The 25,714-nt window shown below is 37.1% G+C and overlaps 1 protein-coding gene across 2 annotated transcripts in view; it reads left to right on the forward strand.

The window, feature by feature from the left end:
• ASXL2 (ASXL transcriptional regulator 2) overlaps nucleotides 1–25,714 on the forward strand; it is a 74,516-nt gene that overhangs the window by 37,217 nt on the left and 11,585 nt on the right. Inside the window, exons 2-8 of one of the 2 annotated variants that reach the window (XM_032215546.1) lie at nucleotides 155–237; nucleotides 3,572–3,574; nucleotides 6,120–6,228; nucleotides 7,491–7,644; nucleotides 21,092–21,207; nucleotides 23,544–23,658; nucleotides 24,641–24,781. In XM_032215546.1, coding sequence (XP_032071437.1) covers nucleotides 155–237; nucleotides 3,572–3,574; nucleotides 6,120–6,228; nucleotides 7,491–7,644; nucleotides 21,092–21,207; nucleotides 23,544–23,658; nucleotides 24,641–24,781 — 721 coding nt within the window. Of the gene's footprint in view, nucleotides 1–154; nucleotides 238–3,571; nucleotides 3,575–6,119; nucleotides 6,229–7,490; nucleotides 7,645–16,613; nucleotides 17,431–21,091; nucleotides 21,208–23,543; nucleotides 23,659–24,640; nucleotides 24,782–25,714 lie in introns of those variants that run through there. The other variant, XM_032215547.1, reaches the window with a different exon arrangement.

The raw sequence follows: 25,714 nt of genomic DNA on the forward strand, positions 1-25,714 counted from the left end.
GCTCAAACTCTGGGATAAATGTTTGGAAGAATTGATTATAAGTCGCTGGGCAGGCAAGTACATATAGGATATAGAAAAAAAAAGATTGAAGCCAGTTGCTAGTTCTAAAATAAGGCAAGGCAAGTTGATTCAAAACTTTTTTTTTTCTTACAAGGTTCTGGAAAAAAATCCTAACAGACCAATGAGCCATAAAGAGATTCTTCAGGTTATCCAAAAAGAAGGGTTAAAAGAGATTAGGTAAGTATGAATTATTATACTGTTTGATACCCCTAATAACATAAACATAAATATTTTCCAACTGTAGATTTTGTAAGTATAAATAGTTGACCAAGGCAGCATATGCATTTGTCTGATGTTCATGTTGTGTTGCCAAACAGTCTTTCAGATATTTTGTTTCTAGATTGAAGTTCTTTTTTTTTTTTTTGTATTTATGAAAACACTGAATAATGCTACTTGGTAACGGACAAAAAGGAGTTTTGTTCATGAACTAGAGGGCAACTTCCTGGTTGAAATAGTATCTTGATGTCACATGCCTTAAAATTTTTACTTTTCAGAGCTGCTTGGGGGTTGAGACTTAGTTGTCAATCAGTAAATCATTAGTTATTTCACTAAGTTAAGCTTTTCTGGGAATCACTATTATGCTATCTATTGTATGCTTGTTCCAATTTCCTCTGAGAACTCAAGGCAACCTTTAGAAAGATCTCCCTTAATTTTATCCTAACAACAATTTTGTGAGGTTTGTTAGGCTGAGAGAGGATAACAGTCTTAAATCAACTCCATAGTTTGGATGAACTTGGTGTTGTCCATTTTAATCTGGCACTTTAAATACCATATTCAAATATCTGACATTTATCTAGATTGCTGTTGACTACTTTGATTCTAGAAAATGTATAATGATTTAGACCAGGGGTATCAAACTCAAGGCCCATGGACTGGATACTGCCCACAATGTGGTTGGAACTGGTCCGCGGGGCCGTCCTGGTCTACCCAGTGTGAAGAGGAAACATGCCAGCAGTTTGGGGAATGGCATCAAGATGGCTACGCCCACTCAATTGGCCACCCCCACCTACTCAACCACGCCCAGCTGGCCCCCTGGGGTCAACCACCCCTGGGTCAACCACAGCCTTGATGCGGCACTCAATGAAATGGAGTTTGACACCCTGATTTAGACAGTTGAGGTGTTTTCTAATTTTACTTTTACAGAATTTTCTTTCCAAGTTGAATGACAGGGATTGGATGAGGCCTTTCATGAACAAAGGTGCAAAATCATCTTATCAGTAAGAGAGAAATAATGATCTTCCCTGCAGTTCAGTTTAAATAATTATTAGAAAAAGCATCTGAAATTCTTTGAATGTTTTAATATGTTTTATAAAAATGTTAAATGCTTGTTGTTAACTATCTGCTTAATGGGAAATATTTCATAGTGGGAAGAAGTACGCAATTAAAAATGTGTTGGACTTTGTATGCCTGCTATGAAGTTGCCATGTGCATGCACTGTTTTTACTGGAAAGTAAACATGGATTGCATGCTTTGTAATCAAAATGGCTTTTATAGTATTAAAAAAAAGTTGCATAGAAAATTTAAATGTACTCCATTCAGATCAGATAATTTATATATGCATTTGTTTTGTTTTTAAATAAGCTTTGTAGTTTGCACTTTTCCTCAGTTTTACTAAATAGGGTACATTTTTGGGACTTGGATACAATAAAGAAATTCATAGCAATGTACAGATCATGTTTGTAAAACTAACTTTTACTTATGACTTTTTCTTCTATTAATTACTACAAGTATTATTTTTGAGGGTGAAGAAATTATCAATATGGTAAATATATCTTGCTTAGAAAATAAAGATTAAGATGAGCTAAAAATTAGAGGAGGTAAAACCACTCATTGAAAATGATTAATGCTACATTTTTTGAGTGTTTAGCTTGGTTAGTTTGCCTGTGAATGAAGGATTTACTGCTAAGGATTTCTAAAATGTGGCTTGTTCTATTTAAAAATCATACGGTAATGATTTAATTTAGTTAATGATTTGTAGATTGAAGATACATTTTTAATTTGGGATGGGATAAGGAAGGGATCACAGGAAGTGGGATAGATATAATACTATCTCCAGAGGGGACAAGACTTAAGATTTTCAGGCCAATGTTAAAAGCAAAAAATACTTCAAAATTTGTGGCAAGCTCTTGTGACTATGCATGACCCTAGGAACTTCCAGCACAAGAGGACTTTATATGGTTTATCACTTAAATTATTGTTTCCTTTACCCACAAGAGTTTGAGAGGGCCTTTTTTCTTCTTCTTTGCATTCCCTCTTTTCTGATTTTCTGCCACTGACTGGAGATGTTGCATTTTCCAGAGATTTGCTCTTTAAAATTGCCTAATTTTGATGATTATTCTTGCTTTACTGGGTCAAGAGATGGAATTTAGGTTAAAATGTATTCTTTATTTTGGTTAATTATTAATTGAACTAGGCCAACTCAGATGTTTCTATTTGAAATGGCAAAATAATAAAGAAATATAGAACTTTTTAAGAAATTAGAAAAAGTAATAAGAGCATCATATTACAAGCACCTTTCAGAATTTAATTGAATGAATCTGTTAGTACTTTAAAATATAAACTATTCCCTTTGTTCAATACTTCAGTTAAAAATAAGGTAGTAAGATATGTTTTCCTTAAAGGCATGTTTTCCTTTTAAAGGAGATTTATTGAAACATTCTTATATGAACATTGTAGCTTAAGTTTCAGAATTGAAGTTGTCAGAAAAATAGTGCAACGAGGTATACAGTGTTATATTTCTCCAGAATTAGCTTGATAGGTGACTTCCTGGCTCTGGGATCAGATGCTAGAATGAATGAATTTGTGTTCAGTAGTCTCTTCCAAATATCAGATGCTTGCTTGTGATAACTTTTCTGCTTTATAAGTCTCTTGGTCATAGATCTTTCAAACAATTTGTTTCTAACAAACATGATTTCTGTGTAACGATATGGGCCTTTTTTCCCCCTAGCCACAGTAATAAAAAAATAGAAATAAAACAATTTCCACCAGAAATTAAGTTCAACAAAGGGTCATGGAGTATTTTAAGCACATATATTTTTATTAAGTCATGCAACCAACCCACAAGAGATGTTCTTAATTACATTGGGAGAAATATGTTTGTAAAATGAATGTGGAACATGTAATTCTCAGGTGACATCTGTAATAATGGAACATTATAACAATATTATTTGCTCCTACTTAGAGGTGGCATTGATTCTACAGCCTTTATGTCACTATTTTTTTTTAACCTTCAGTGTAATTTGGACTTGAACGCCAAAGTAGTATCTTTTATTTATACTACCAAGACTCCCCCTTGAGACTTGCAAAGACTGCTTGATGAATTTGTCCCATTTGTTCTCTATAATCTAAGGAAAATGTCTGGTATGAGTTGTGTGGGTAGTCATTGGAAATATATGAAAATATTGTTTTACTGACATACTTAAATGTTTATCTTGTTTTTCATCCCCTTTACCCATTCTCATTGTCTCTTTCACTTTGTTTTTCGGGTTTCCTGGATTTCCATCTTTTCCAGAAGGTAAGATCCACAATTAATGAATACATTCCTTTGCACATAAGTAATGCTACATTTATTTAGCTTGCTTTGCATAGAAGCTTTGCAATAATTTCATTGCTGTTTAGGTTGAAGAATCATTTCTCTGTGTACCTAAAGCTTGTTTGTGGGAGGCCATGGCTAGCCAGATGAGGTGGGAAGGGCTGACATTTTGCCAGGCGAGTCTTTGTTCTCTTTGACCTTGAATGAAAGAAGCTTAGCATTGGGCTCTTCTACTTGGATGATTTCATCTCTGATTGACTTGGCAGGGTTTTCTGAACCATCTTGTTGTTCACTCTAGGAGCTTCAGAATGTTGAATTAAAATAAAGCAGAACTGGGGATCCTTTTTTGGCCCAAAGGCGACAATCATTTAAACCCCTCCAGGGTCATGCCAGGGAGCCGTACGGAGTAAGACCATTCTCTTCCATCTTATGCTTCCTTCCTCCCATAGCTTTTCACGCAAACTGTTCCTTCCAGAGCTCTGTTTTCCCCACACACAGCCTCTTTTTATAGCAATTTAAACTTTTTAGATGCCTGTACTGCGGTAGGAAAGGAAGGAATTATTTTTCCTTCCAGAGCATGAGGCATGGAGGTTTAATCTGGCCTCCATTTTATCCTTTTGCAGCAGGTAACATATTTGAAATATTCTTCATTGGCATCACTAAAAGCTTTTAAAACACTAATTGCTATATAGAGCAAAGGTCCCCAAACTTGGCAACTTTAAGACTTGTGGACTTCAACTCCCAGAATTCTCTCTTCAGCAAAGCTTGCCAAGTTTGAAGACCTCTGATATAGAGGGAGAGGCCAGATGAGAGCACAAGGGAAGTCCAGTGATATACCTCTGGCTAGTGGTTTCCTATTCAGACTACTGGCATATCTACATTGTGACTTTTAGCTACAACACACTTCTAGAAATATAAGATGCATCCCTGAGAAAGGTTGTGATTTCCGCACAATGAGTTAATGAACTTACTTACACTGCAACCATTATAAAAACCATTATTGGTTTTGCAACTTCTCCCTCACTTGTGAAGAGAAGTCACACTGAAACCACTATCAGAAGCAGATGCATTTCCTGAGTCCATTTAAATAAGCTGTGTGCATTTATTTACTGGTAATTCACTCTTTGCACAATCTTTCTCTATTCTAGCTTTAAAGTAGGAATGAGCCTGCCTACGGCGTTTTGGGACCTGGGGCCCCTTTTTAACTAGAATCCCAGAAAATTAGTGGTGTGATTTTGTACTGTTTGAGTCAAGAAGTACATGAAAAATATTGTTTGAATCTTCAAATGCTTTAAAACGAGAGTGGGAATGAAACACAGCTCAACACAGCCCAAAATCCAAGGGAAAAATCAGTGCTATATCCATATTATGTACCATCACCTTCTCTTCAGCTTCTCTTCTTTCTAGATATGAAACATGGTCTTATTTGACTAAATGTTGCCCACTTCTGTTATAGAAACAAAGGTTTCTGTTTGTGACAGACATAAGCAAAGGAAATGAACTGATCTCTCATGGGTATTACAGGCCAAAGTAAATTAAGTTAATTGTTTTATGGGAGTGAATGTTAGCCACTGTTTTTCTTATGACTTTGGTTTCAGACTACTCTTGTGCTTAATTTAAACCACACTTTTTGACATATTGTGGTTACAGTTTGTACATCTAGATTTCATGTTTGGCAAGCTTAAATGCATTGTTAAAGTGATTGCTTTATGAGTGTATTAGTTGCTTTTTACTGGGTGTTGAACAAACATTGGAAGCAACTTTGAAGAGTAAAAAGACTGAACATATTAGCCCATTTTATTCTGTAATGCTGCTTCTTAGCTTTATTATGGATGCACAACACACACCGGAATTTGCAGTTGAATTAAAAGCAACTCATTTTTGGAAATATTGTGAAATTGATGCATTTTATTCTCAATCCAGCATATTTTAATGTTTTTTTTAACCCCAATATGTCTGAAGCAATGAAAACTCTTTAGTCATTCCCAGAAATGTTGAAACTTTTTTTTTCTTAACATTTTGGTTGTCGGGACTACAAAGTTCTAATATCTCTGCTGCATTTTTTAACATATTGCCTGGCACTTATGTTTGTGACAGACTATGCATGAAATGACTGAAGAAATTTCTTTCCCTTCTGGGAATTCTCTGAATAGCAAGAGCAGTTTTCTCTTTTATAATTAAAATGTGTATGAACATTTTGTGCTATAATTTACAGTATATACTTGCTTATAGAGAATTTACCTGTTAAATTATATTGTCCACTGTCTCTAAAATTTCCATTAAATCCCATGGACTGTAGCATCTGTGCCAACCCTTACTTCATTTTTTAAAAAATGATAATTTGCAAATACTGAAAAATTGTTTTAGAAGTTAGTCGGACTTGAGCTGCATTCAAAATAAATTAAGTTGGGTAAGACGTTTCTTGGATCATTTCTTTTACCCTCCTGTTATGCATAGTTCCAGCAGATACAAAGTGTGATGGTTGTGCTTTGTGTCACTGGTGTCTAATTCTGTATTTTGTTTCCAGTGGAACTTCTCCGCTTGCATGCCTGAATGCTATGCTGCACACCAACTCCCGTGGAGATGAAGGAATATTCTATAAGGTTCCTGGAAGAATGGGAGTCTATACACTGAAAGTAAGTGAGTGCATCATCTTTTAACGTTCAATTATATTTCAAACCACAAACTGCCAGTTTTAAAAAAATTATGCAGATGTTTTAAACAAATCTTCCCAATTGGGCATAAGATGTTGAAATGGTGAGTAGTGACAATATGTGGTGTATGGGTTTGCATTGTCCCTCATGACTGTTTAGATCACAAACCAATTGTTACCTATTAATCAAAAGTCTTAATTAACTTAACAGGAAGTTCACTGAATCAAATGCATACAATCCATAGTTAGGCATTTGAGAAGCTGTTAGAAATAAAAGAAACCTATTGAGTTACACCATTGATTAATTTAATTCAATATTATTAATACTGGCAATAGCTCTCCAAGCTTTCAGACATGGGTCTATATTCTTGACTGAATCTAGAACTTCCACATGCTCTGTCATTAAGCTAGGGTTTTTCTTTTCTGAGAACAGACTTTCTAGTAGGTTGAGAATGTAGTGTCAAATGTATTGATGAAAATAAAATATATTATCATGAAGATTGTTTTCCAAGAATTACATTTTTGCAAACTAAAGAAACTGAAGAAAATGGATGGAATGTTAACTATGATTGTACTAACAATTGGAGGTCTTTTGAGGTGCACAAAAGAACAGATGTGTGGTAGTTTCCATTCCTTGGAACTTCAGGAAGCATCTTTTGGATATTCTGAGATGTGGGTAGCCCTTTTTTGGACTGGGATGGCATGAGATCCATTTTGGAGCTGTCAAGCTAACCTGCATCCATCCAGATTTTTTTAAAAAAAGGAAATTCCTCTTGAGTGTAATGCCTTGTGAAGTCAGAGACACATTTATTTAATTATCTTGGGAGCTATGTCATATTGGTTTGCTACTGTCTTCTTCTATTTATTTATTTAGTTAAATTTTCCAGTCGCATTTATAGTTCTGGGATTTTCCGGGAGTCTTCAAGTACTAATCAGATCCAAATGTGCTTAGTTTTTCTAGATCAACCAAAGTTAAATAGATACGGCCACCTAAATGGTCCCATCCATATTAGTTATCTGCAGATAAGGTCTGTGTCATCTTTTATAATTGCCTTTAATTTTAATGGAGCTTACATGCATGATGCTCCCAGAAGATCATGTTCCTTCATTTTTGAACTAGTGGCATCAATTTGTTTTAGAATTTAATTCTCCTTTATGTTAAACTGAAATATGAAACTACACATTACACATTAGATTCCTCTGCCTGTGGGTTTGTATAATTCTTTCTCTGTTACTCATTTGCAGAAAGATGTTCCTGATGGGCTGAAGGACTTGTCTGAAGGCTCAGAAGAAAGCAGTGATATACAATCAGATTCCCCCACCTCAGAGAGCAGCAGTAGCAGTAGCAGTGACCAAAGTAGCAACAAGGAAGGAAGAAAAAGCAGGTGGCAAAGGAAAGGTAGATATTCCTAAAAAAATCTCTTCCTCCACATCTCCATAACAAAATATGTCCTTCCTCTCTATCGATTTTTACTGCAAAATCTATGAAGATGTTTTATTAACTGTAGTTGTTCATGCATTTTTGAGGCTGGTTATGCAGCATAATAAACCCTAGTAGCTGAATCTGTAGATGGACATTGAAGTTTTTATGGATTGTCCTAGTATTGCTCTAGGCCACTATTTCTTAAACTTTTTCTCCCTTGAACCACTTCCCACTTTAAAAAAATATAGAAGCCTCAAAAGAACTTTGTTTGCCTGGTTCGTATTTATTGATACTCACTATATTTAAAATTAGAATACATGCATTTGCTGCAAAAACTGCTTCTTACAATTATTTGTATTATCTTTTTTAAACATAGGCAGGGAATTTTGACTTTTCAAACCTCTGGGAGGGACTTGCGGGAACACCAAGTATCCTAGGACCAGTTTTTAAGAAACGTTACTCTAGACCAGGAGTGTCACTCAATTTCATTGAGGGCTGCATCAGGGTTGTGTTTGACCTTGGGGGGGAGCAGCGGGGGCATGGCTAACTTGAAGTCACTTGTGTCAGGGGTCCCTGTGGTGGCCAGAGTGCTCTGCCAGCGAAAATGGGCTCTCGCGTTCTGTTTTCAGCTGTGATGGCTTCCTGCAACCCTTTGCCAGCGAAAGTGGAGCTCGGGAGGGCTGCCTACAGCCCTCCCGAGCTTCATTTTCTCTGGCAGAAGCACCATTGGCTGGTCCTTTGCTGTTTCCAGGGCGGCCCCATGGGCCAGATCTTAACACCCTGTGAACCAGATTCTGCCCCGGGCCTTGAGTTTGACATCCCTGCTCTAGACAGAGCTTTGTAACATTTCCCAGTCTGCTTCTTCTCTAAAATGCCAAAAGCTTATATGTTTTGAAAGCATCTTTTCACAGGTGGAAATGATACACATCGTCCTCAACTTACTGTGACAATTGAGAGCAGAATTTCCATCTCTTAACTAATGGGATTGTAAAGTACACTTGTATTGTTTAGCAACATCAGTCCCTGCAGTCCTGGTGGCCATCATTAATTTAACCCACAGTCATTAGTTGAAGCAACTACCAGTTGGCTTCTCACAATCAAAGTCAGCGGGAATTTGCAAGTACCATAGTGGCAGGCAATTGGTTGTTACCAGATGGCAGAGGGAGTGAGGGGTGGAGGGGAGTGTCAGGGAGGGTCATGAGGTGAGGGAGGGCCAACAGGAGTGTGAGGGTGTATGCCATCCAGAATCACTTGGTTGAGTTGAATGGCTATAGAAAATGAATGAATGAATGAATAAATAGATAAATAAGAGAAGTAGCATACAGATTGGGGAGGCTGTACAAGGGTGCAAGGAGATGTATGCAAGGCCTGAGGTTCAGGAGGGATATACTGTATATGGGTACAAGGGGATGTGCAAGAGATTAGCGCAGGTTAGGAAGGATGTGAGGGGATGCGTGAAAGTCAGGGATGTGTGTGTGAGAAGTGCGTTATGGGTTTGAAAAGGTACACGTGTATGAGAGGTTGTACAAGAGGCACAAATCGGTGAAGGTGCACAGGTGAACAAAAGGCACAAATTAGGGAAGGTGTGCAAGGTTGTCTGGGTGCATCAATGGTGCAGGGCTGGTCAGGGAGAGGGTGAAGGGGTGCACTAGAAGCAATAGGTTAGGAAGGGTACACGGGGCGGCGGGGGGAGTGAGTAGCCACAGGTGGGGAGACTTACCCCAGTAACTTTTGACTTTCTGTAATGACCTTGAGGGATGAGGGGAAGAGATGCTCCTAGAAAATACTTGACAAGAGAGGGAGGAAACCCCAGTGGCTTAATTGTGAGAAGGAGAAATTTAGGAAAGACCCGCCCTAATTGATCAGGTTAAAAGTGGCCGTGGGAGATTTGAATCTGTAGACTTGCAAGATTCTTTTAATGTAGCCTTGCAATAAAAGTAGAATAAGCTCATCTAATGATGTTTCCTGTCTGGTTTACCTGGGAGGGCTGACATCAATCTTACAAATCTCAAGATACAAACCACTACATAGATTCATTCTCTTCTGTTGGAAAATATGAGTTTACTAGAAAAGATATTGTAAAAGGCAGTATGCAGACCAGACCTATAACAATTGAATGCAGTAATCTGGGGACTGGAGGCTACAAGTATAACATCTTTTGCAATAGCAAGGTAATAATGCAAAGCAAGGAGGACTGTGTCATTCATTTGCCTTGGCTGTTTTCTGGATGGGAAGGGATTTGATTTTGATTTTTTAAAAATCTATTTTGGAATTTACATTACTCTTTGTGTATTTCTGTTCCAAAATAATAGGAAACAAAAACATCAGTTTTTAGCAGTTATGATCAGAAGTGGCTCTGGTAGTTCTTTTAAAGAATGGATCATTAAAAGGTAGTTAAAAAGCCTCAGGTGACTTACTTTTTTCCTAACTCAAGTGAGAGGCCAATTGATCCACATGAGAGTTTAAGCTTTCTTCATTCAGGAATTGTCCCCGTCTGTATCATTCCGACCTCTCTTTAAAATTAGAAAGAGGAATTCCCACCCGTTGATCTTAGAGTAGGAACAACTGTAGTGAGGTTTGTTTGCTTATTTAACAAATTTACAGTATATACAGTATATAGCCTCCCATCTCACATTACAGGACATTGGACAGATATAGACTTGGTCCAGATCTCAATGCATATTAGGCCTTTCTCGAATAAACCCCTCTCCTGCTGACATAACAGAATGTCACTTTATAGCATTTTTTTAAAAAATCAACCTGCCTTTCAGGAAATATCAACAACAAGATTGACTCTTTTGTGTCAGAACGATGATAAGCAAGGGAGAATTAGAGGCGGACTGTATACCAAGAATACTGGAATATTGTACATTGTACTCTGTGGCATGTATGGCTCTAATGTGTTTTTACAGGCAGTCCTCAACTTACAACCACCGTTGAGACTGGAATTGCTGTCCTGTCGTAAATAGTTGTAGTTGTATGTCAAGTCATACCCAATTTTACGATAATTTTTATTGTTAAGCAAATTATCGTGTCTGAAGTGAATTGTAATCAGGTGGTCCTTAAGCAAATCCAGCTTCCCCCAATGGGCTTCTCCAACCATGGCAAGAAAGGTAGCATATTGCAATCTTGTGACCGCCAGATATTGCAACCAGTCATGAATGCAAACTGGTTGCCAAATGCCCCTGTTGTGATCACGTGACTCTGGGAGTGATGCAATTATCATAAGTGTGACTACAGTTTGTGTCACTTTTTCCATTGCAATTTTGAACAAACAAGTCAAGGACTACCTGTATACCCTATAGATATATGCAGCACCACATACAAAGAGCAGCTGCAAAGGAACTATTTGGACCCACAGTGGGTTCTGAATGCCAGTAGCTTTGCAAAAGCTTTGTCTCTTGTATGTATCTCTAAGTTGAGAAGTTAATCACAAAAACTAGAGGAAGGTTGCAATACAAGATAAATAATTATTGTCTAACTTCGTGACAAAATGTTAATACATATTCTCAATGCTCCTCCATCAAGATTATCTCAAAACAGGAGAAATATAAAGTAACATTTTGGGATGGATTATATACTTGGAGAAGCTGTGGGGGAGAGTTTTGGCAACACAGAACAACACAGAAGAGAGAGGCCTAGATTAAGAGACTATGGCGTCACAAGATGAATGGGGGATGGGGAGAACCTTGATGGTGAACCTATGGCATGCGTGGCACAAGAGGCACGCAGAGCCCTCCCTGTGGGCATGCCAGCCATTGCCTCAGCCAAGCTCCACCATGCATGCACACATGCCTCCCGCCAGCCAGCTTGTCTTTGGGTCTCTGCCTTGCATGCGCAGGGGGGCAGGGTGCATGCACGGGGGGGGCTCTCGCATTGTATTTTGAGGCCTCGCACGGCACCTCTGTGCCCCGTTTGAGCCTGGAAAGCCTGCACCAACCTGGAAGCCAAAATGGTATGGGAGCGCCATGCGAGGCCCCACTGTGCCTCATTTGAGTCTGGAAAGTCTTCTGCACCAACCTGGAAGCCATAAATGGGCGAGGGGGAGGAGTGCATGTGCAGGGGAATCACATGTGGGGGCGGGTTGCATGCGCGGGGGGTGTTCACATTGCATTTTGGGGTTGAACGCTTGCACGCACATATTTGCATATACACACACATGCTTTGGGCACTTGGCACTAAAAAAATTATTCATCACTGTCCTAGAATCTCTCAAGATCTATCTAGGAGGTTGGAAAGTTATAGTTTAGTTTGGTAAAATGGTGTCCATTAGGTGTAAGCAATAAAGAATTTGATCTCAATTGGTTTTTGTTGCATCATCTCTGAACTTGGGTCTAATACATTTGTCCTTGGTATATATAACTGTTAAGTTCTATTCATCAAATATTCAGTCACTCATATTGTTCATACACTGGGTTAAGAGCTGTCTTTAAGAAAAAATGCTGCTGCTCAAAATTCTTCATCCAATCTTGTGCCACCTTTAGTAAAAACAGTGGGGAAAAACGTGCAGTTTTTTCTCTAGTAAGTAGGTAGCAGTTTTTACTGCTTTGGTCCTCCAATGCTATTGTATTTCAGCATTAATTTGCAATCCAGACTAATTGTTCTTTTTTGCACTGGTTTTTTTTTAAAAAAAAAAACCTGTTGAAGACTAAAGTTAATTTGCCTTAAACCACACCTTCTTTCTCTCACTTAGTATAATAATAGACAATATTTATTCCTCTAAGTGTTGCTGAATTTTAGCTTCTCTGCGTTGTAACCACATGGCCAGTGGTGAGACAAAAGGGAAATGCATTGAAGTTCTAAAAAAATGTGCAAAAAGAATTTTGTTATGTAGAGAAGCTTGGTTTCGCAGAATGTATAAAATCCAGTTACTGAGTCTGTATTTGTTCATAACTTTTGAACATAAAAGAAGTTATATAAAGAACCTATTGAGCAAATTTCTTTCTTTTATACTGCTACACCTGGAGTATTTTAAACACCATGGTTTCATCTCAGTTCTATTCTGATATTTTAACTGAAGATTGTTGAAAGTTCAAAGGGATGTAATTAATACAGGAGAAGTGTCAGCAGACTACATGACTTTCAAGTTAGCATGTGGCTCTGGAGAGGATTGCTTTATTTATCTTACTTTGATTACAGATTGCTAACTGTTTTGAGGCTTGGTAATAAAATTAATGTACCAAGTGCTCTTTTATTAGAATGGGATCTCTTCCAACATGTGCCAAAAAGGTCTCAATGTTATATTTTCTCAATAAGAGTATATTGATAGTCTGTATTCTCTGACCCAAAGAGCTTGCAGTTGTCAAGGAAACCATTTTACCATTCATAACTTGGAGGTAGATGGAAAGTGCATGAAGGAATATGCTGGATCCAATATAATCACACCGATTGTGTTCAATATTCCAAACACTATAGCTTCAATTGCAGTATTGCTAAGCTATGCAGATCAATAATGGCAATTATTGTTTAGCTGGAATATCTTATAACATTTGGTGTAATTCTTTCAGTAGCACACACATGCAAGAAATATACTTATGGGTCCATCTACAATCCAATAAAACATAATAACTCCAGGACTTGGGAAATATTTTATTGATACATATTTAAAATGTTGTTGAATAGATTTGGACCTCCACTATATAGCCTCCACTTGAATGCATGGTGTGAGAAGAAGTTTACAATCACTCTTGATAATTGGAGTATTGAGATGTTCATAATTGTCCTGATTTTTTACATGTAGTCACACTTCAGTGTTCTTTTAGGGATATTGTATGGAATTTTACATCTGGCCTTCCTCATGCAATTCAAGAGTATCTAGAAAGCAGTTAAAGTCATGGCTCACAACCCTTCTACTATATTGGATTTTTACATGAAGAATTAATAGATGAATAGAGAGGAGAGAAAAGTAAGATACGTCATTCTTTGATTCTATGGAATTTCCAATATATTCACTAAAGGCAATATGATATGGTGAAAATTCTTGTATGGAGATTCAGTCATATACAGTTCTTTTAGTTAAGCCGAAGTGGAGGACCTTTAAGTTCCCGAGAGTCACATTCCATTCCAGGAGCAAACTTCTATGGCAAGTTACTGCTTGTTTTTGAGACGATAGCTTATAACTGCATATCAGCATTTTCAAAATGATAGCAGTCTAATCCTGTCAGTTCATAACCCTGAACAGCAAAGCTGCTATTAAATATGCCTTCTAGACAAAAATGTTGAGTATGCTGTCCTATTTGTAGTAGCAGAAGGATGGGGGTGGAATGGGGGTTAATTGTAGAGTTTTAACTATATTTTTAATCCTATATGCTGCCCAGAGTAATTGTGTATGTGTTGGGCAGCTATATAAAATCGCTTAATGCATTTACTATTTGAACACAGGCTAAGTGAGCTTCAAGAACAGTAATCTGAAGTAGCTACAGTAGTTTGAATAAAAAGTCAGATCCCTTATTTTGCCCATGATAAAAGATCTTTACTCTGTTGGGTTGTTTAGAGCGATGCGGTGGCCTAGAGGTGAAGATGCTTGCCTCCCACTCATAAGCTTGAGAGTTCAATACTAGGAAGCGACAGAAATTTCTCTATAAAGAGAAAAGATCTGTTGTGAACTCCACATAGGCGTCAGGAAGGGCATTTGGCCAGTAAACACTCAGTTCCATTCAGTTGCTCCTACTCCATTCTGATAACAGGGATTACAGGATCATAAAAATAAACAAAATTCTCTTAAGTTGTTTCAATTATGAATTCCTGATGAGCAGTGTAATATTGATATGGCAAATAATACTAACCACTGTGATACATTTTCACAACATTTTCCCAACATTTTCCTAACATTTTCCTAATGAAACTACTCAAGTTTGTTAAAGTTTTGACTTCCCAGGCAGAGTGTGAAATGATAACTGGAACAACTTATAATGTTATCTGGGATTTGTATATTCTGATGAAATGGGTAGGATGCCTTTTATTATGAGCGCCAACACTTCTGGCTTATTATCTATACTTTCCTTTGCTCCTTCAACTGGATCTAAGAAGTAGTCAGTGCTTTCTTAGGGGAAGATGTACTAGATGCCTTCAAGGAGGAATTAATGTGTCTTTCTTGTGAAGATGCTTTCCTTGGATCTTCCCTTCTTAGGGATAGCTGTGGAGAAAGTGGTGTGGCTTCACTTATAAGCGCACTAGATGAAACGTAATATCTGGGCTCTTTTCGGGCCCTAAATAGAACAGAAATGGATATATGACCTCGGTGGACTATCTCATAGCATGGATAGAGAGATTGTCCTATCCTTATTGTCCTCTTAAGTGGCATTTTGTAGCATTAATTATGATATGCTTTTGGATGAGTTGTGAGAGTTGGATACATGTTTTACAGTGGTTCCTCCTTCCTAAATAGACACTACAGGAAGCAGTAGTGCAAGGAGTTGAACTGAAGTGTGCTCTGTCTAATTCCTAATGTTTAACCTGTATACAAAAAGATGCAGGATAAGTATGGCATTAATACCAAATTGTGTCTTCTTGGACAAAGCCAAAGGTGCAAAATAATTCTTGACCCAGTACTGGGAGGTTCTGATAACCTGAATGGAAGAAACAACCTGGATGAACTATTTATCTAAAAATAATCTGGAACTCTGTTTTCTCAGGTTTTAACCATGAGTGGTGTTCCATCCTCACTGAAAGAGTCGTTTTGTGAGTTGTATGTCTTCTTGTCAAATTTGCAGATAGAGGCCGTGACCTTTGCACAACTTCAACTGATAGGCCAGCTGCAGCCATATCTGTAGCAGGAGCCCTGGCAACAATAATCCATGTTTTCCTCATCACAGGATGCACTGCTGGAGCATGGTGTACATGGGGCTTCCTTTGAAGACTAACCAGAAACTGCAGCTAGTACAGATGCAAGTATCTACATGCTGGCAAGTGAGACCTGCTGCAGCTGTATAACATTACGCATTGGCTTTCAATAGAATTACAATACTATTCAAAGTAGTGGCTGCAAGAGAAGATACTTGTGGGACCACCTTCTCCAGAAAGATCTATTACCTCTTCAGTATGTTCATTCCAGTTGGGGATGCTAAATGTTTCCCATATAGGAGAGATCAACCTGGATATTTCTGTGTAGCACAGAGTAGTCCAGTTTGTACCAACTCTGATACATTTTCCTAAAACTGCCAAGACCGACCTTTTCTGCAGTGCATTTGATGGGCTGGCACCAGCACATTCAAAACTATTTATTACCAATTTTAAATACTTAATTGCACTTTTGGTGTTTGAATTGCATTTTTTAATTTTTAATGCTACTTTCAATTGCCGTGAATTGCGAGATTCAATAGTGTATAAACAAATAAAGTCAATATGAATAATTTCAAACAAAGTATTAGGTAAGGACTTGCATGACAATATAATATTATTTAAAGGGGAGTCTACAAAAACATAATAGTAAAATTTCCTTTGAGTCAAATTTGCCTCTGGTGACTTCATGGATATATACATATAGCTTTCTTTGCAATAAAACAGAAGTGGTCTCTTATAACCTTATTGGGGGGGGGGGGGATTTTGAAATCTCCTAGAAGCAGTTACATATCTTTGAACAGACATATTAGGGTTTTGGTAGGCTACAATGGAAACTAAATTTCCAAAAGCATATCTCATTGGTTGCAAATATTCATGAGAAGATGTTGCAAAGACCTGAAGAAAACTGCCTGCTCTTTTGAGTTTCTTTAGAAGTTGAATTTTTCAGTCAAGTGGCAAGTTGACAAGAAGTCCTGTTAAATGGCAAGTTCTAGGAAAAAAAGTAAAGGCAGATTTTTTCCCTTTCCATTATTGACCAAGATCTTTAAAAGTAGTTAAAAAAATGTCACGTGAGCTTCATAGAATTATGCTCATAGTAGCTGTTACTCACAAGTTGTTCTTATTGTTAGAAAAATTACACAAAATGTCTGAAGAAGCTCAAAGTACATCTAATAATGTATCCTCTGAATATCTGCATTTGGTGCAAAAACAGTGGAAGTCACTGAGATTTCTCAAATATTGGTTTGATAATTCAAAAACTTATAGTAAAATTGGTTTCACATAGTTAAAAAAAATACAGAGATTGGCAAAAGAATGGTTGTATTTTCCTTTTATTCCATTCAAAAACTCAAAAGAAGAATACTCTGACTTCATTGCTTGAGTTGCTGCAAACATAATCTTGAAAGTTTTTTGCGCTTTTGGAACGCCTATCACAACTATTACATCCCCTTTTCGTTCTTTTGTAACACAGCTCTTAAATGTGTGGGTGTCTGTGGTTGGATGCAATTAAAATCTTGCATTATTGTAAGTGCTTTAACAGAGCTCAAGAAGCAAATCTAAAAGGCCAAGGCCTGACAAACTTGGAATCTTTTTCAAATACTTTATTTTTTGACTGGGAAGAAGTGGAACTAGAGTATCTTACACTTTAAATTTTGTATCCTTTGCAATTTAGCTTAATGCATCATCATCGTTATGTATATATGTACAAAACAGGAAGTCCTTTCAGATCATATCGGCAATCTACTTCCTTATATGTACAAAAATAAAAGTTGACTGAAACAGCAAAGGCAAAAATTGATACAACATAGGCAAGCCCCGTATTTTTAGGCCTATTCAATCGTGGGGCAGAGGGGGTTTAATAGCTAAGATTGCAATTTCTTTTTCTGTGTGTGTTCCTGCAAGACCCCAAAGCAGGAACCAATCCAGATTATAATTTTTTTCTGGGTGCTGTAACCATGTCCACAAATGAGATTCCTTTGCAAGGTAAGATTACATTTCCCTATCTTGAAGTGAATTTAGATAATTTTCCATACAATATTTTGCAATGAATGTTGTTCATATTGGAGGAAACAGGAGGTTCTTTATGATTCCAGGCAAAACTTATAGTTGTTTAATTAAAGAGCTGGCCTTTATTAGAGCTAGCAACTCTCTGTATAACTAGGCTAACTGAACATTAGAGAAGAAAGAGAATGCAAATGTGGATTATTTTTCTGAGTGAGTTACTGATATGGACTGTGGTTAGTCTACAGTTGATCAATTAGAGTTTTCCAAATTTCAGAAATCTAGTAGAAAGGCTTTTGATCACCACGATTGCTATTTGTTTTGATGGTTCTACAACTCTGAATCTGGGAAGTCAAGTGCTTTGCAGCCAGAAGATCCTGGGTAATGGAATGCCTTTGAACTGTTCACAAAGAGATTGTTTCTAATCAAGTATCCAAATACAGCTGGAAGGTTGGAAGAATAGTGTAATCCAAACCAGAAAATATGAACAGTTAATTGTTGAATAGATGCTATAGAAACTGGAATATGATCAACTGCAATGTATTTGAACTGGGTACCCAAATGATGAGTCTGGTCTATACTCTGAGATCTGTATCAGTGTTTCAGACGAGTCCCTAGAGTATTCTGCGCTAAGAGTCAAGGATAATATAGAAACTTTAAGTAATTGATTCTCATCCATTTATAAAATGCTTATAGGTGAGAGTGCTATAGAAAATAAGATACTTTGGAAATATAGTCTAGGTTTGTGGAAGTCAGTTATCTGGTTGAAATAACAAATATCTATGGACAGACACAGTGCATTTATAGCTTTCAATAGAATGGTACTAATCTCTGAAATAAAAGAAAGGACTGCCTTTAAAGAAATGTACCGAATGTTTTTACACCAATTGATCATTTGTTTTATTAGGATGTATAGGTTGTGCTTTTACAAACATACAAAATTGATGTAATGATTCCACAGGCAAAATCTGATAGCAGTTTTACATATTCCACAACTGTTCTGTTCTAGGAGATTGTTTAATCTTGATTGAGTCTTCATTTGTTAGACCTCCTTCATGTACTAGTTTGGAAGGTCATCAGCAAAGTCCTTGGCACTCTCTGAGTTTGGTTGTTTGCTTGCAGATGTTTCATTGCCCTACTGGGTGATATCACCAGTCGAATAGCTTCCCTAGCAGTAGATGGCACTTACTGTCTATCAGTAATTGCTTCTTTAAGTGTCTGCAAACTTTTGTTTGTATCAGTGATACAAGCAGATTTAAATCTTTACACAGACCTAATGTCCATCACTGAGTTTTGCAGTTGCCTACATGAACATTTCCAGTAATCAATGAATGCTACATTTGTTTCTGATATGCAAATACTAAAAAACCAGAGGTGGTTGTTTACCTTAACCATGTATCTGGAACAGAAATGATGGGAGCTGGAATTGTTGCCAAGTGACTTCCAGAATACAAGCCAAGGTCACCTTTGATATGTGATAATTATCTTTTCCATGTGGAATCTGCTCATCTAATGAGATCCAAGGAAATGGGGATGGGTCTTCTTGGTAATGCCTCTTGTTCTTTGGAGCAGCTCACCCCTAGAGCTGAATTATTCTATTATTATCCTGGATAATTATTTGTTTATTGTTCTAAAAATCTTGCTTATGGAGCTTATGGGGCTTATGGAGAGAGAAAGGAAGACGGAATGTTCTCCCAAAGAAAGATCAAGGAATTAGTGGAGGTGTATGATTGAAATTATTGGGGTTCTTTGTTTGTTTTGGTGTTTGTGTGTGTGTGTGTGTGTATCTGTGTACGTGCTATGTGATATAATTGTAATAAGCTTACAAAAAATAATTTTTGTAAGTAGTCAGTCAACAAGATTGCAGTAGCATAGAAACCTTTGTAATAAATAACTAATTTAGTGTAATGGGGAAAAACTAAAGCCAAGTGGCTCTGTGACTGGATAGTCTACTGTCCAAATTCCAGTAACTAATAGACAACTTCAAAACATTAGTTCTGCCTTCTTATAGTCTTATGGGTAATAAAGGACTATGATTCTACTGAACAGACTTATGGAAGTTAGATGTAAAATTATTTAAAACCATAATGGATAATATCTTATTCTCAAATAATTTTTAGTTTCTTCTTTCTCTTGGTTCATTGGATTCATTTACAATAATAGGCCAATTATTCATCATAAAGAAAATATGTACTTCTTTATTGCCTTTCTTAGTATATTTAATTATGAATGATATTTATAGCTTTCAGAACTCTAGGCTGGATACAAAAAAGGCATACATGTAAAGGAAACAAAGAAGTGTACAGCAGTTACTGTATTTTCGGAGTATAAGACGCACCTTTTTCCCTCAAAAAAAAAAAAGTTGAAAATCTGGGTGCATCTTATACAATGAATGCAGCATTTTTTGCCTCTCGAAACCCTGCCCCTTTACCAAAATGGCCGTGCATAGCTTTTAGAAGGCTTTCAGAGTGCTCCTCGGAGCTTGGGAGGGCAGAAATGAATGAAAAACGGACCACTTTTTGCTCAATTTTGCCCCCTCCCCCGCCCCCCAGGAGCGCTCTATAAGCCTCCTAAAGGCTATTCATGCCCTTTTTTGAAAAAAACAAAAAAGTCCGTTTTGGTGAAAAATTGGTCATTTTTGGGAGGTCTGCAGAGTGCAAAAACTTTTTTTTAAATTTGCCTCTTCAAAATCTTGTTGCGTCTTATACTCCAGTTCTTCTTATACTCTGAAAAATACGGCACATTGTTAAAATCCCTAATATCCTAAGGGAAAATCTCATAGGTGCTCCATGACTGAAATTGCTTTGAGGACCAGCCTGGTGAATCATCACAGCTTTATGGTAGGGGTCATCCATACCTCTAGTGGCAGAGTTTCAAAGAAGGGAGACTGTTATTGAATAGACCTATTTCTTGTCCATGATGCCCCATGTAACTCTCAAGGGATCCGCCACAGAAATTTTCTTGAATATTGAATGGGCAGATTCAATTCTTTGCGGCACCCTGAGATCAAATTACAATGGTCAGATTTTAGGGATGAGGTTGGGGAGATTTGGAAAGCAGGGATGGAAGTGGTTTGACTCGGGAAGCTGCTTTTTCTGTCCTAAAACGTCTAATAAATGCCCTCCAAAATTTTGATATTTATAAGATACATTTTACTGCATCTGCAGAGCATATTGTGGCTCCCAGTCCTTCAAATATTGTCCACTTTTGCCTAAATATAATTCCTAAAATAAGATTAAGATAAATTTAAAAGACAAATCCAGTAAAAAACACAATTTTTTTTCATTTGGTAAGCATCCTTGGCATGGCCCTGCCCCTCTTATCCCTCTTCCTCAAACTGTTAAGCCCTTGAGCACCCTTTGCCATTCTTGATGCTACTTGATGGCCCTGTGGCATTTCCCATTAAACGATGCCCTTTTAAGAGGACATTCTTTCCAATTACAGAAAGGGTCTCCTCATGAATGATTTTTTTTGAACAGTTGAGAAGTATGATATATGACTCTCGAATACTCAGAGTTTATTCCAGAGCTCCAGAGTCCAGCATTATATTTCCAGGTGTCTGTTTTTCCATGGTTACAATAAATGGTTTTATTTGTGGCATGCTTGTTTATCATCTTGTCATCTTCTGTTCTTGCTTCTTCAGTATCAGCCAGACTTTCACAAGTGTCCTCCCCACAGCCAGGCTGCCCATCTCCTTCTATCCCACCAGGTAAAATCATCTCTTCATCTCAGAAGCACAGCAAAAAGGCACTTAAACAAGTAAGTGGGTGAGCATACTGATTGGTTTATCTGACCATTAATTTGTGCTTTTCTGCATGTTACTTGGCACTAAAAACCTAACCTAACTTTATGTTACACTTGCTCTGCACCTTGCTCCAATTTACATTTTGCTAAAAATTCTACATAACTGAGCATATGGATACAAGTATAAAAGTGAACTAAAATATTTGTAATAAAATAAAGCTTCTATTTAAACTGTCCCCATGGAAGAATGAGCAATTTTTCTTAGGATTTTTTTTCATAAAAATTTAACTCACTTTTCTATAGAAATGACAACTATTAAGATGCTAGATTTCTTTGTAGGACAGTCTTTATATATGGCAGAAAAGAACTCAGAAGGCTCTAGCTATTAGCTAGTTAGCTTGAGCATACTGAGTTTGCTAATTGATGTTTCATTCAGTTGCAAAACTGCTGTAAAATAATAATTATTGCTGTTCTGACCTAGGCTTCCCCAAAAAGCACAAGGCAGTGTCCTGGTCCCGACAAAACCCCTTTTATTAAACGAATGTGAATTCCTCTCATTCACATTCAGCAAGGCCTGGCAAACACTCTTTCAAAGGAATATTTATGGCTATAGACCTTCTCTATCTTGGAAAGCTGCCATGTAAATATTTTCCAAATGAGGTGCTGTGAAAGGAAAGACTGGGCAAAGAGTCTCTGAGATTCACGGACAGATCTTCATACTCCTGAAACGAATCTAAGGACCAAAATGGTTTCCTGCAAAAGCCCACTCCCCTTTCGCTCCTCTTTTATTTCCTCTGGGTGGGGCCAATCACCTTCCACTGTGACTTTACTCCCAAGTCTACCCTGATTTCTGAGTTGTTCTGTTCTTCTGGCACCTCTACAATTGCGCACACTGGGAAGAGGCTCTAGCTGTTCCTCTGCCTCACTGCTGTCTAGCTCCATAGACACCTGATCATTGCCTGATGGCCTTGGCCCCGTCATTGCCTCCGATGCAGACCCCTTGTCCGAGCCTTCCCCAGCCTCCAGGACTAGCCCATGCTCCACCCTAACCTCCTCACTGTCCGACTGCTGCCAGTTCTGCTGGCTGCTGACGGGCCTTAACAATTGCTTTATCCTTGGCTCTCATGTTTTTCCCAAATAAAAATAAATTATAATTGTTCTTGGTTTATTTATTGCTTAATTTCAGTTCCTGTTTACTTTTTGTCTCATGCATCAGCTTGGTATGTTTTTCCTTTCAGACAGGTGGTATACCTCTGGTGACTGTGTTTGCCCTAGCATTTTCTTCAAAGTCATCTATTCCCCACACTCTCCATTCTCACATTTCTTTCACAGTGATTATCTCCTTAAGATAATCATATTTCCAATATAATTTGTTGAATGTTTTTCTTAGCCTTTGAAATTTACTTGAATTTTTCTCTAGAGGATATTTTTCTCTCTTGACTGTGATTTCTCCAAGATTTTCTTTCCCTTCCTTTACTTGATGCTTTGCAGAAATATGCAAGCAGTTATTTTTCTTTTAGGAGGATATCTCAATGCAACACTTTTCTTTTAGCTACCAGGCTATATTTTCTTTCCATATCTCTAACTACAGAATACAAACAGAGTGGGGAGGGGCCTTGGAGCAGACACTATGCCATTTCAGACAAATGGCTGCCCAATCTCTTCTTAAAAATCTCTAGCGATGGAGCATTTTCAACACAGAGAGTTTTTGTCATAATTATGAATTAATTGTATTTGTTGCGAGGCCTATATAATATAATGTAATTATATTATTTTCTTACATGCCCATGGAGCAACTGCTCTATGTCTATATGGGTCAGATTTGTTCCTACTTTCTAGAAGATATCTATGTTTTGAGAAAGGTCTTTGTAATTATGATGATGCCTTGGGTATTATCTGGATACTGGGAAATTATTTTGATAGTGCTCATTAATCATTAATAAAATCAGATTATCCTTTAATCTTGCAACACTGTAAGATAAAATATTTTGCCAAGTATCAAAGGAGGAAAATTTCCCCACTTCTAAATATTTAACATAAGCATTAATTTGAAAATATCTTTGATAGCAAGATAAAATCTGTTGCCCACAAATCTGATAACAGGAAATTTATGTCAAAATTATTTTGCAGTCTTCTATCTGATTTGCTAAATGAAAATAAATCAGTAGGAGACTGAAAACCCATCTCCAGTAAAGTGCAATATGTAATAATTGGTAATAGAACAGTAGCCCTGTCAGCCACCTATTTCTACATCTCTGCAGGCTTTCCTGAACAAGGAATTCTGCACCACTGTGTAGACTTTTCAGCTTAAGAAACTCCTGTATAATGAATCGCTTTCACTTTCTTATTAGGCCTTGAAGCAAAAGCAAAGGAAGCAGCATCATTGCCGAACCAGTGTGCCTGTATCAACTAATCACCACCTCCTACAGCAGCATGTGAAGATTGCTAACCATCCTGCAAAAGCTGGTATGGGCCCTTTTCAGACACACCCTTATCCACACAATACTGCTAATGAGTTTCCTCAACTCATCAGCTCATCACCCTTGACCTCTGATGACAGCAAGAGGAAGGGCCCAAGATTGTTTTATATTCAATTAGCCTACTGTAACCAGAAGACCAATGGTGGGATTCAATTTTTTTTACTACCAGTTCTGTGGGTGTGGCTTGGTGGGTGTAGTGTGGTTTGGTGGGCGTGGCAGGGGAAGGATACCATAAAATCTCAATTTCCTCCCCACTCCAGGAGAAGGTTACTGCAATATCCCCATTTCCTCCCCATCAGCTGGGACTCGGGAGGCAGAGAATAGATGAGGGCGAGGCCAGTCAGTGGTGGTATTTACCAGTTTTCCGAATTACTTAAAATTTCCGCTACCAGTTCTCCAAAACTGGTCAGAACCTGCTGAATACCACCTCTGCAGAAGACTCGAGAAATAAGGCAGTGGTTAATTCTATTCGAATGAAACACTCCTTCCTTTCTTCTTCCATCTAGTTCAATATTAAGTTTCCACAATGGCTAATATATATTTATAATTGATAATATTACATTTTAATATTGATAATATTACATTTTTAAAGCTAATATCTTTATGGGCAGCAGCAGCACATTGTAAGTTCTCTTGTTTAACTATGTGCTGTATATAGAATCCGGTGCAGAATAGCTAACTGAACAACTTCTAAGACTGATAGACTTCTTGTCAGGCAGATACTTAATGGAAACTTCCAATTCAATCTTGCACTCAGAAACCGCAAATAATTTGTTATCTCTGGTAATATGTATCTCTGGTCCTTTTTATTTGTTGTATGTACAATCCATATTTCACAAAGATAAGCAGCAGAAATCTAAGGTTTCAAAAAAATCAAAAGAAAACATTAAATGAGATGCTGAACAATTGAAGCTAGATAGTGTTTCATTCAATTAAATCAATTAAGTCAATTGTTATTTTCCTTGCAGCTTGGGAAGGAAAACAGTCAGATGGACATTCAAGTAGCCCACAGAATTCTACTTCTAGTTCTTCTCCCTCTGTTAAAACTGAGCCTTCCTTGCCAATCCTTGGGAAGAAACCATTTCAGAGATCTGAGAGGCTCCATGCAAGTAAGACAACAGCTTTCTTTATTAAAAAAAAAAAACCCTGTCTGATACTTTATCAAGATATGAAACTTAGAAATATTTTATTTATTACTTTGAATAAAATAAAATAATAAAATTAATTTTAAAAACATTTGAAAATGTATTTCATAATTCATTTTTAAATTTTAATTCTCTGGTTATTCAAGAAAAATCAAAAATGGATTGAACAACTTTAGAAAAAAGTCCTTTCTGTCTGTTTATGTAGGTGTTTTTTTAGTTTTCTACTTCCTGCTAGAAGAGCAGTTGCTAAATGAACAGCCAGATTTTTCACTTCATTGGGTTTAACTCACATGGGTCTCTGTTTGAGATATCATTGTTGTGTAACTTGTCTAAAACCAGTGAATTTTACTGTATATTCTGGATGAAGCTACAAGCAGTCAGCACTTTTTAAATATGTGTCATATATGAAGTATTTAATGAAGTTGGATTAGATTAATATTTATTTACGTGTCAGCTTTCTTTCTAGTAAGAAGTATTCAAGGCATCTAAGTACAAATGGAATAGTAAAAATTAAATATTAAAATTTACCAATAACAATAAGAAAGTAAAATAATTGAAATTTCAGCATATTACAAGTGAAGGCAGTCCCAGAATAAGGTTGTAGGATCTAATCTGGGTCAATCACTGGGACCAGAGGTTTAGTCTTCCGAGGGAACTTCTCTCTAATGGAATGTATGCTTTGTGCTATTCTATGCATAGAATATTTGGAATATACTATGCATATATTTGGAATATACTGTGCATATCATTTGTAATAATACATCTATATAGGCAGTTCAGTCATAGGTGGCAAGTAATATCAGATCTTCAATCTATTGAATAAATGGATCCAAACATTTATCTTTCTGATGCTGTAATATCAGTCTTTTAGTCATTGTAAGGGCACAAAGAATACAT

Source organism: Thamnophis elegans, chromosome 4 (genome assembly GCF_009769535.1).
Source record: "Thamnophis elegans isolate rThaEle1 chromosome 4, rThaEle1.pri, whole genome shotgun sequence".
NCBI classification, from domain to species: domain Eukaryota; kingdom Metazoa; phylum Chordata; class Lepidosauria; order Squamata; family Colubridae; genus Thamnophis; species Thamnophis elegans.